Source organism: Muntiacus reevesi, chromosome 4, assembly GCF_963930625.1.
Source record: "Muntiacus reevesi chromosome 4, mMunRee1.1, whole genome shotgun sequence".
Classification (NCBI taxonomy): Eukaryota; Metazoa; Chordata; class Mammalia; order Artiodactyla; family Cervidae; genus Muntiacus; species Muntiacus reevesi.
The window spans coordinates 80,977,779-80,990,405 of NC_089252.1; the positions used below are offsets into that span (position 1 = coordinate 80,977,779).

A 12,627-nucleotide genomic window follows, 5' to 3' on the forward strand; every position below is an offset into this window, starting at 1 on the left:
ATCTCTTCTGTCTCCTGCTTTGGCAGGCAAGAGTTCTTTACCACTAGTGCCACCTGGGAAGCCCTGATACACCTATGCCCCCTATCAAAATGTAAGCAGGAATGATTTTGCTCATTGTTGGATTTTCAGTGCTTCAAAGTATTCAGCATGGAATCAATAAGTATTTGTTGAATATATGAATGGATGAGGGAGGGAGGAAGGGAAGGATTGAGGGAGGAGTTACAAGCTTTATGGGACTCTGAACTGGGTTATGAACAAAAAGCAGGGATCTCAGCTATGGACAGACTGTGAGTGAATTCTGAGCAAATGAAAAGTACAGCTGACAACAGAGACCAATGTGGAGGGAAAGCGAGGGAAACTGCTGAAAGTCTGGCGTGGCTGGCAGGACAGGGCATGTTGGGGACGGACAGGAGATGGCAGCAGAAGCAGTAAAAGAGCTGGTTCAGAAATGGCACCCGAGGCTAAGAATCTGCCTCCACTCTCTTCCCGAAAGCTGGGGGCTCCATCAAAGCAGGGACACTGCACACAGATGCTCCCCTGTGAAGCACACTCCTGCCCCCACTTCAGGCCCATGGTTACCTGGAGTATTTCAATGATCTTCAGCTTGGTGTCCATGACCATGATGTCCTCCTTCTCCGGCTCAGCCTGCTTCACGTTGCCCTCAGGGGCGGTGGCCGTGGGCGTCATGGGCAGGAAGCCTCCTCCCCGGAGCACCACCTGGGTCATCAGCTCTCCGACCCCATGGATGGACCGCATCACGTTACTGCCTAGGAAGGGCCAGGACAGACCCCGGTCACAAAAGACCCCTGGAGCACACCTGGCCAGGGGCAGGGGCTCTTCAGGACAAGTCATCACACAAGTCTCTGTCCCAGTACATTCTATGACCCTGGGAACCTGATGGGTTAATCCCTATCAAAAATGCAGGGCTTACTATGGAAGACAGTATGGAGATTTCTTAAAAAACTAGGAATAAAACCATATGACCATATGACCCAGCAATCTCACTCCTAGGCATATAGCCTGAGGAAACCAAAATTGAAAAAGACACATGTACCCCAAAGTTCACCGTAGCACTATTTACAATAGCTAGAACATGGAAACAGCCTAGATGTCCATTGACAGATGAATGGATAAAGAAGCTCTGATACATATACATAATGGAATATTACTCAGTCATAAAAACGAATGCATTTGAGTCAGTTTTAAAGTGGTGGACGAACCTAGAGTCTATTATACAGAGTGAAGTAAGTCAAAAGGAGAAATAAAAATATCAAATACTGACAGATATATACGGAATCTATAACGATGGTAGTGATGAATTAATTTGCAGTGCAGCAATGGAGAAACAGACATAGAGAACAGACTTATGGACATGGGGAGAGGGGAGGAAAGGGTGAGATGTATGGAGAGAATAACATGGAAACTTACATTGGCATATGTGAAATAGATAGCCAATAGGAATTTGCTGTGTGACTCAGGAAACTCAAACTGGGGCTCTGTGACAATCTAGAAGGGTGGGATGGAAAGGGAGATGGAAGGGAGGGGACATGGGTGTACCTGTGGCTGATTCTTGTTGATGTCTGACATAAAGCCACAAAAGCAATTTTGTGATAAAGCAATTATCCTTCAATTAAAAAAAAAGTGGCAAAAAAAAAAAAAATGCAGGGTTTAAGGAAGTAGGTGAAAGAGCGTGGGTTTTGAAATTGCCCAAAGCAGCAATTTTATGTGTTAATTCACCTGCCCAATTGTATGGCCACCCACTGCATGCCTGCTGCTGTGCACGGAACTAGAAATGTAGGAGTTAACAAGACACACGTCTGGTGCTGCACCAACAGCCAGCTGATCTTGAGGGCACTGGGCCACCCCGAGGGTCACTTTATTCAACTTCGATAAAATGAGAAAACACAGCTCAACTGACAGGATCAAGCGGCAAAGTGACTGAGCACCGGCCCTCACAGACAGTAGGATGCAAGCAAACGCACATCTTCTATTCCAGCTGGAGAGACCAGGTGAACAATAATCCACACCTGAGTACCTAGCGTGTGTCTGTTACAACACTAAAACAGAGGGGAAAAATACATCAAGGCGGATTTTCCTACTCACAAATTGGAAACAGGACACCCAGACACAGTCTGGACTTCATTTACTCCTATACTAACATAACACTGAGAACATCACGGCACATCAAGAGCAGTGAAAGCACATAAGCATTCCGCTGCGAGGCAACCTTCAAACGGTGCAGTGAAATACGCAGCTTCATATATAAATGCAAAAATTACAGTAAAGTGTTAATAATCGTTGACTCTGAGTCATGGGTCCAAAGGTGTCCACTCCACTATTCTTTGCACTTTTCTTTATATCTGAAAATGTTCATCATGAAAACTCAAGAAGAAAAGGACGAAGAAAGGATGTGACATCTCGCGGTAATGCGACATCTCGCGGTAAGCATGACAGAGGCAGGAGGCGGGGCAAGTGCGTCCCACATGTGGGCACCAGCAGAGCCCCCTCCTCAGCGTCTCAACACTGTTCTCACCTTTATTCTCCTCTCCCTTCGCCATCTTGCTGATGGGGAAGATTGTGGTCACATGCACACAGTCCAATATGGCCAGGAGGATTTTGGTTAATCGGAGGAGGTCAGAGAAGTTGTAGAAACCAAAGTATATGAGATTCCTAGCTAGGTTGACAACCTATTGTATTTAAAAGAGAGAGGGGGAAGATGGATTAATCAAATAGTATCCTTCAGTTCCATTTCAGGTGGACTATTTTATAAATGACTGATTCTGACCTTTACTGTAAGAGAAGGCATTTAATTTACTTGCAGTTTCTGATCAAATTTCATTTTGTTTCATAAGGAGAAAAAATAAGAAATGAAAACCTGCAAAGCTGCTGATCTGTTCTGATGACTGGTGAATAAAAAACCAACTTCATCACTGGGTCTGTATAGCTTTCCAAAGATAATAGAGGGCAAGCCAAGGTTCACCCAATAAGGACACAGATAACATTGCAATGCTTGGAAATCTAACCCCTAAAAAGGCAAAGTGGTTGCAAAGAGAAATATTCAACTGAAAGGTGATAAGCATTTCTGTCCCTCAAATGATTAATCTATGACAGATCCTAAGCACAGTCTGGTTTCTTTCCTGTCACTTTTAATACAACATATAGCACATACATAATGTTCTATCATTTTACATGATTTCATTCACCATATGTATGTTTCTTACAAAACATACAGATCACTTCGCCATGAGTTACCTCAAACGTAAGCTTATTTTTCTCCTTATCAGAGAAAGGGAACCTCTGACACACCACATCTCTTAAATATTCCTCCACAAATTCCATGGTCTGAGCGAACCTCTCCTTAATTTCATCTTTGGAGGTTCCACTACTATCATAGCTAAAAGGAAAGGAGAAAGAAAAGACAATCAAAGGTCAAGATCTTCCCAGTGAGGCCTTCCCTGTTTGCTTAACCCCTAAAGCCAGAACCACTCACCCCAACACTTTCCATTCTCCTGTCCCTATTTACTTTCCCTGCTCAGCAACCATCACTAATGTATATATTTCAGTCCTTTATCTTAGTTATCGTCTGTCTTTCCCCACAAGCGTAAACATAGTTTTCTCTTTTTTTTTCCTCTTTGGCCACATCACACAGCATGTGGGATCCTAGTTGCCAGACCAGGGATTAAACTTGCGCCCCCAGCATTGAAAGCTGAGAGTCTTAACCACCGAACCATGAGGGAAGTCCAACATAGTTTTCTTGTTTATTCCCAGATAGATTCTTTAAGCCTGGCAGGCAGGAGACACTTAAGTATTTGCTGAATAAAATAGACAAACAAAGCATAAAAGGGCAATCATACCATCTTTTACCTTCTTGAGGGAATAAATAAAGCTTGCTACCCTTAATTGCATTTTCATTAAAAAAAAAAAGACTTAGTCTTTCTTCTCTGATTGAACTAGACTTAACCTGGACCTTAAGTCCTTTGTCTTTTGCTACAGAGAACACTGCAACTAAGACATTTTAAAGCAACACGAGGTCTTAACAGGGCGAAGGAGCCAGGCTCACTCATCAATGGCGATCTCGGAGGGGATCTCAGACCAGAGGCGGGCGTATTTCACAGGGGTGACCTGCTCCTGGGGGTCTCGGTCCACATGCATGTGGAGCATGAGACGGCAGAAGGACGCCCGCAGGTCGTAGGGCAGGTTCTCGTCGGACATGCAGCGGAGAATGAGATCCACGTCCAGCTGGCCCGAGATCTCGTTGATGGCAAGGTACTGGCGGTCCAGGCACATCCTTGCAAAGAGGTTCAGCTGGTACCTGAGAAAAGGAAAGTTGCACAGAGCTCACACTTCCAGAAACACACAGCAGGAGAGTCAGAGGAGGGGCCCAGATCTCATAAGAGTGATATATGGCCACGTGAACTTATACATCAACACTCTTCACCTGCTTGTGTACACGTAAGTCTGACTTCTATACCCGGCAGAAAAATAAACAGTTCAAGCCATGCCAATAGTCACACATGTCTACCCTGTGTGGGAGTACCTACATGGCTAGTTGATTCCATTCTGCCCTTATTTTATAAAATGGGGGAGAAAAAATGAAAAATCGTTTTCATTAGGGTGAAAATGATTATCTATTTCCTTAGTTATGCCTTTTAAAAAACATTCCTTTGGCTGTGCCTGGTCTTAGTTGGGGCACAAAGGATTCTTAGTCTTCACTGTGGTATGCAAACTCTTAGTTGCGGCTTGTGGGATCTAGTTCCCTGACCAGGGAACGAACCCGGGCCCCCCACATTGGGAGCTCAGAGTCTTAGCCACTGGACCAGCAGGGAAGCCCTACTTTAGTTTGGCTTTTATACAACACATTAAAGACCACAAAGGAAATGGTAAAGGTTTCAGACCTTCACTGAGTCTACTTAGAAATTTTATGACACTTTCGGGGTCTCATCTCATACAGCTCTGCTCTCTGACTTCACACACATGTAAAAAACATAGTGGAAAAAGTAGGGGACTCCTCGAAATGTGTTAAGGTTTCCTCCTGACCCAATTGCATGTGATCTCTGTGAAGTTCCAAATTGGTCTATTACATGCTCATAACATCAACAAAAATTAAACAGTATCACAATATTCAGAGAGCTCAAAGACAAAGAGAAACGAAAGTTCTCATTTACAACCAGTGAGAGTGTGCACCAAAATATCCAATCTAGGATTGCTTGCTTAAAGAGTTTAAAATATGTATACACTCCGATCTCATAATTTCCTGGTGTGGAATGGAAATTCCTACATACACGCACCGATTTGAACAATGATGTTCCCTGATACGAAAAACTAAATTGTGGCACACAATGAATTCAAAGAGAGAAGAAAATGCTGGCATAGTAATAAATGCAGTAACATTCAGCAGTCAAAATTAAAGAAATGGACCCACCACCATTAGCATGAATCCATTTCAGACACAATATTGAATAAAAAGGGCAGGTTTCGGAGCAAAACTCAGAGTATGGAACCATTTATACAAAATTTTAAGGCTCAGTAAAATACTATGTGTTATTTATGAATGCACAGAAATGTAAAATATAAACATACATAGAGTGTGGAAGGTCACCCACCACCTGCATGAATGGAGAGAACAAACTATAGGAGGGTCACAAAGGGCATTGGAACTGCAGAGTTTTGTTTTCATTAAAAAATGCTGCTAGCACTTCTCCGTCCATCTCCTGTTTTCTTTTCTTTTTAAAGTGTTTACTGGTTCCCTTCCCTTGAGGTGGCAGAGTCAACAGGTCTTACAGCTGGGACCAAGTAACACCAGGATGGAGGTGGAAACCAATCAACACGGCAGGGATAGTACCGCCAGGCTCTCACTGTCCAAAGAAGGAGTTGTGGATACAGAGGGTGAAGGTGAGAATAACCCTAGGGTGTTGGGGTGGAGCTCAAAGTAGTGATGTGAACTCATGCTTTTTATTACACTCATATACATTAATACAGAAACAAATGTGTGTGTGTATGCAGACAGAGACATCAACAGATGTGTGTATACACATACAGATTTCCTAGCTCTGCCTGTTAAAGTTCCATGAGGTTGACATTACTGTCTCTGTTTTGCAGATAAAGGAACTGGGACATAGAGGTGGATAACTGGACCAAAGTCAAAAAGTTAGTACGTATCATTGCTATACTTCAAATGGATAACCAACAAGTGCCTACTGTATAGCACATGGAACTCTGCTCAATGCTATGCGGCAGCCTGGATGGGAGGGGAATTTGGGGGAGAATGGATACATGTACATGCATGGCTGAGTCCCTGACAGTGATGCAACTATCATGTTATTAATCAGCTACAGAGGTGATCCGACAGCCTGACTCGTAACTACTACCAACTACATCCACGTTCTACACTGTGTAGGGACCAACAACTGTGAGAGGGGGCTAATGCAGCCACTCAGCTTCCTTGTGACCAAGCCACGCCCCGGTATCACTGCCCTGCTACGTAAGTATCGATGACAGCTTACACTCTACAGACTCCTGAAATACACACGTGTCTTTCTGATGGGCTGTCTCATGAGAGGGCGTCACAGGACGCCCGTGCACGGGCCCGCGCACCTGTAGTAGCCAAGGACGTCTCGGTCTTCCTTCTGGCCCTCCTTGGCATCCTGCGCCAGCTCCCTGACGCTCTTACTGCGAACCTCCTTGTTGCTATCCCTCCAGAAGAGCCATACTTCTTCCTCATCCTCTCCTGCCTCCAGAGCGTTCTCTCCGGTAGAAACGCCTTCAAATTCAAAACGGGAGAGCACCAACCTGAAAACGTAGGAAGAGGCAGGAAAACTCATTATGTCTGAAATCCTCACTTGTCGCTAATCAACTATATTTGTGCGTTGGCCCCAAACTACTTGGCCCCAAATGTCAAAGGCCAAGGTTGAGAAAGTTAGCATTCAGCCCAAGCTCAAAATTAAGTTAAGCATGAGACCCTCCCCCCACCCACAAATCACAAGTTTAGGGCATAATTTAGTGTTTTTAAAAAACATTTCTTTTTTTTAACATTTATATGTTACTGGCAGTATATGCTCCCCTGCTACAAATGAATCAATTACTACTTTCCAAACTTCCATGGACCAATGAACACTTTTTGAATAGTGGTAATTTCACAAGCTCCTCCCTACAATGTCTTAATATTGACAATGAATTATCTCCTTTAAAATTAAACCTGATGATCCTAACTGGAGAACTTTCAACTCTTAAAATGAAATCAAGGGTGTGTAAGATGCTCCCCAGTAGCCCACATCACTTTCCAATCAGTAAGCAAAGTAAGTGACATCACCATACAGAGGAGGTCACCACAGCCAAAGCAAATCCAGTAACTCCTCTAACCAAGATGTTAGCATGAAGACAATCAAAGGCCAGCCAACCTGACTTCAGAAACCAAGGGGCTGGGTTTAATTCCCCACGGCACAGACAACCATTGAGGCACACGCTCTCCATCTAAATCCCGTTCTCACCTTTATATTCACTCCCCGACCCCCACTCACTTGGTCTCAATAAGGATGTCGGCATTGGTTGGATTCAGCACGGCTTTACATATCAGTTCCTGAGTCACTGGAATGGATTTGTTCATGGACACGCAGAGGTCAGAGAGGTAATCTAAGAATCTGTGGAGAAACAGAAACCAAACCAAATGCTTTTTGTAGCCAGAGCAAGGGTTAGGTCTTGGGGACGTGGCTCTCCCTCCAGAGGATAGACCCAAGTTACCTTCACCACAAGTCAGAGAGGCTTTGGGTTTTAGCATCTGTGTTCACGGTATCACCAATTACCCAGACCCAGGAGGGAGGGAAGAGAAAGAGAAAGGAAGAAGGGAAGGAGAGAGGGGAGGAAGGAGGGGAAAAGCAAAAAAGAAAAGCACAAGAAGAAGGATGGGAGTGACTGCTGTGAGGAAGAGGTGATGAGGCAAAAATGAACAGAAGAACCAACCAAGTAAGATCACATAAGGAAGACATGGTGATGACGCTGGGTACCCAGAGTGGGAACAGGTCTGATGTTTGAGGCCTAAATCAGAATCCTGGTTCCTGTTCATATCCCGCCACATTCTGAGATGTACTGTTATTTGGGGGAAATTATTTAACCTAACCATGTTTCAGTTTTCTCATCGATAAAAATGGGTAACCTTTAACCCCAGAGGGCTCTTCTGAGGATTAAATGAACTAACTCATGTAAAGTGCTTACTCAGTTCAGTCCCTGGCATATGAGAAGGGTCTATAAGACGTTAGCTGTTTTTATAGGTGGGAGGAGTCAGTTTCATAGTAACACCTTCAGCTCTCTAGCATCACTGTTTCTAATATCCACACTGTAAACTATTTCCCACTTCCCCTGACATGGGGTGGATCTTAACTAAAAGGAGAAGAAAAGAGAGAGAAAAGTGTACAGGAGAGTGGGATCTGTAAGAATGCAATATCTGACAGAATTCACTACTTTAAATACACACACTCAGGTAACAACTAGGTGTGCAAAAGACTTACTGGTATTTGGGGAAGTTCTGACTGGTCATCACAGGGTGCTACAGAGTAAATGAGGGGTCGATAGCTGTCACTTACATATAAATGCCAGGCACTTGACATGTATTTATCTTCATATAATTTTCATAACAACTCATCTAGCAGATGAGGAGGTTAAAGCTCAAGGTCGCCAGCTGGTAAACTCTGGAGCCAGGATTCTACCCTGGTCTCATTTCCACACCATGCTCTTTCCATGACTCAAAGTGCCTCTCAAGACCTGCTCAATCAAGACCTGGGGCCCAGCAGGCCCAAACAAAGGACATCTAATTAAAAAACAAACAAACAAACAAACCACACCGTGACTAGCTCAGTGCCTGCATCCTAATCACAGGGACACCTTCTGCGGATCAAGCCCACCTCCGCCTCACCTGGGCTCCCTGTTCTTCCGCACCAGGCTGACGAAGGTGTCGATCTCCGCCGCGGTGATGTGTTTTTCCAGGAGTTTGCGATTATTGTGCAGCAGGGCGGTGATGGTGTCTTCGGCCAGCACGTCGTAGCCAATCTGCTTCTGCATGAAGCCGAACTGCTTGGCTATGTATTCCTTCGAAGGGAGGGGAGAGAGGTGAGCAAGGAGGGCTGGAGGCAGTGTGGTGAGGCGCAGAGTAACGGAGGGGCAGCAGCTGCCCCCCTTGAGGAAAATCACAGGGGAGCGTCCTTCCCCAACTTCCCAACCCACGGCGATAGCCGCAAACTCTCTCACATCCTTTAGTTTACTAAACCTGCCACACACGTATCACTAAGTAATGTGTCCTGAATTTACAGATGGGCATTTTATTAAGTCCACAGTATAAATTTTAACGTGGTGACTTATTTTTCTAAAGGTCAAGAGTTGTTTTCCAGCTCTGATTTTATTACTCATTCAAGAGGATTAAACTGTGCCTCACTGCCCTGTGTTGCTGAATAAACATGGTTAAGTCTACCCGGATATTTTGAACAATGTTATTACTCTATTGTGTTTTCCTTATCTGGGATGAAAATTAAAGTCAGATTGGTAGTTAGGAATATGTGAAGAAGTGAAGTGAAAGTCACTCAGTTGAGTCGAACTCTTTGTGACTCCTTGGACTATACAGTCCATGGAATTTTCCAAGCCAGAATACTAGAGTGGGTAGCTGTTCCCTTCCTCCTGGAGATCTTCCCAATTCAGGGATTGAACCCAGGTCTCCAGCATTGCAGGAAGATTCACCACCAGCTGAACCACCAGGGAAGCCCAGGAATATGTAAAACAGTCAATTACATTCACAGAACATATGAAAACATCTCTGACTTCTCTTTTGGGATCAGGTATGATGTCCCATTGAAATATTTCAGAATGCCAGGAAGCCCCTTATAAATACTTTGTTGTTACTCAAAGATATTTTCCCTGTCCAAGATAGACTGCTTACTCAAAGTTCAAAAGGCCCTGGAAACTTGGTTTCATTTTAATTCATTAATTTCAAAATCTTAAAAGTGACTAAGGACTAGCAGAGTAGACATGGGCCACTTTTCAGCCCTCACTCAGTAAGGATGCATGTCTGAGAATTCATCAGTCCCCAGGGATATGTCAGTACTAATGCCAAAAGGCACAGGGTCCATAAAAAACCAAGCCAAGACACGCATCACAACAGCAACAAGGACTGGTCCAGTCCTCTGATGTACAAGCCAAAGGTCCTGTCACACATTATAGATTCTGACGCATTGTCACGGGAAGAGAATGAAATCTCCTTAGCACTAGTATGGTGTACGTATGGTACTCACACGAGAGGTGGGTTTAAACCAACCACAGTGCCCAATGCAATCTATGCTAACGAATAAACACAGCATCACCAGTGTGTGATGCTTTATATCTAAACAGTAGCAAAGGCAAAGTGAATGATTTAGAAATACTGGGTTGACCAAAACTTTGTTCAGGTTTTTCATAACGTTTTATGGAGAACTCAAACAAGCTTTTTGGCCTGCCCAATACTTGCTAAGGAAGTTGTATCTAATACCACAGAGCACTGCTTAGGACCAACACTGTTTTTATGATGACATACAAAAAACTTTCACTACAGAGAACAGTTTAAATTTAAAGGCCAGATATAGTGGCGGTCAAAACTTAAAAACAAAACCTTTTGTAACACACAGCAGGGACTGGAGTCCGTATTATAAGAAGTATTACCGTGCACTTACAGTAGTTTATGGAACGCAGGGTTTCTCGACCTCAGCAGTACCTACTGACTTCTTGGACCAGATAATTCTTTGCTGGGTGGGGGTCTGGGCTGGGCTTGCCCAGATGTTAAATAGCATCTGTGGCCTCTATCCATTTCACACCAGTAGCATTCCCAAGCTGTGACACTCAATAGCATCTCCAGACATTTCCACACGTCCTCCTGGCCCAGGGTGGGGTGGTGGGGGGGGGTGGCGAAATTGCTCCCAGTTAACAACCACTGACATAGTGATTCCTCAGCATCTCCAGGTGTTTGGAACCCTCACAGAGGTTTAATTCATAGAGAGACTATATTGTTTGTGTTTGGGTGTTTAGTCTGATGACAGTAGATGATGACTTAGAATGTCTAAAACACGAGCCAGAACCAAAGCAAAGAGGAAGTTACCAGCAGAGATGCAGGGAATGGATGGGGCAGGAAGAAAAGATTTCACTCAATTTCCAATAAAAGCACATGGAACCATTCATTGCACCCTTACACCTTCCAGGAAAGTGCCGTAAGAGATACTGTACATGTACACACTGCTATATTTTAAATGGATAACCAACAAGGACCTACTACAGTATAGCACAGGGAGCTCTGCTCAATGTTATGTGGCAGCCTGGATGGGAGGGGAGTTTGGGGGAGAAGGGATACATGTCATATATGGCTCAGTCCCTTTGCTGCCCACCTGCAACTATCCCGACATTGTTAATCAGCTATAATCCAATATAAAATAAAAGTTAAAAAAAAAACAACATTTTACTTGTAATATCAATGTCAAAAAAAAAAATCTCATTCCAAGGGTGCTATAGAAGGAGAATTTTGATGAATCCTTCTCAATTCACACATCTTCCCAGGCTTGCAAAAAATGTTTCCTTTTGAAGAGCAAATTGAACAATGAACTAGTCTCCAGCCACTAAATAAATATATACACGTGACACTTAGAACTCATGGAGGAAGTAAGTGAAGTCGAGGGGGGACGCTGCCCGGCACCCCGGGTCCTCGGCGCGCACCTGGTTCTTCCTATAGTCCTGCTGGGAGTGTCTGAGGACGCGGTAGCAGAGGCGGCAGATGTGCCGGAAGGGCGCGTGCCGCTGGTCCCCCAGCTCCTCCAGACGCAGCATCGGGCCGTCACCACAGTCTGTGAACGGGGCCTGCAACAGCTTGAAGATCTGTTGGTGAAAAGAACGGAAACTGCCGTCACCTACTGTTTTCACGGCTAAGCCTCCCTGTGGAAAGAACAGAACCTCAAGGGTGAGTGGATTACACAGGAAAGTCTCTCTGTCTAAATGCGCATGAACCTGACATCTGTGTTCATTCCGTCAACTGGGACAGGCTCCTCGGTGAAGTCAGTCTCCCTGAATGTAACTGGTTCTCAAATACTTGAAAATGTGGAGTTCCCACCAGTGCTTGAGAACACAGACCCTGGAATCAGTAGATTCTAGGTCCAAATTACACTGTTTTATTACTTTTCCACAGGTATGCATCATGGCCAAGGTAACCTTCAGTTTTCCCAGCAGTAATATGGAGAGAATAATACCTAGCTCACAAGGGTGTTATAATGATGAAAGTAGATAGTAACCGTCAGCTCATGAGTATATGCTCACCACCAGTGCTGGATAAAGGCTCCTCCACTGAGTCACAGTTTCAGACCCTACAGGTATCACCATTGTGTAAAACCACACGAGCCTTAAGCCAGAGGTCTAACCTGGGAGTCATCACATCAAACAGCAGAGCATAGCTCATTTCAAGACTTGAAACTCTTGTTGAAACAGGATGGAGTATTAATGAATTTGGTCCAACCATAGTTTAAAAGGAGAAAGAAATCTCAAATCCAAGTTCCTATGGATAATTATAGGACTTATGACTAACATGTTTTTCTTTCGGCTCTAGTGGCCAGCAATTTCCAAGCCAAGCTTGCGGCC

The 12,627-nt window shown here is 44.2% G+C and overlaps 1 protein-coding gene across 6 annotated transcripts in view; it reads right to left on the reverse strand.

Annotated features, from left to right (window-relative positions):
- The window catches only part of ITPR1 (inositol 1,4,5-trisphosphate receptor type 1), a 345,755-nt gene that overhangs the window by 169,998 nt on the left and 163,130 nt on the right, over positions 1-12,627 (reverse strand). For all 6 annotated transcript variants that reach the window (XM_065933259.1, XM_065933257.1, XM_065933262.1 and 3 more), the window contains 8 exons: positions 11,716-11,874; positions 8,906-9,078; positions 7,518-7,637; positions 6,595-6,789; positions 4,061-4,312; positions 3,253-3,394; positions 2,534-2,687; positions 580-767 (listed from right to left, as the gene is read on the reverse strand). In XM_065933259.1, coding sequence (XP_065789331.1) covers positions 580-767; positions 2,534-2,687; positions 3,253-3,394; positions 4,061-4,312; positions 6,595-6,789; positions 7,518-7,637; positions 8,906-9,078; positions 11,716-11,874 — 1,383 coding nt within the window. The remainder of the gene's footprint in view (positions 1-579; positions 768-2,533; positions 2,688-3,252; positions 3,395-4,060; positions 4,313-6,594; positions 6,790-7,517; positions 7,638-8,905; positions 9,079-11,715; positions 11,875-12,627) is intronic.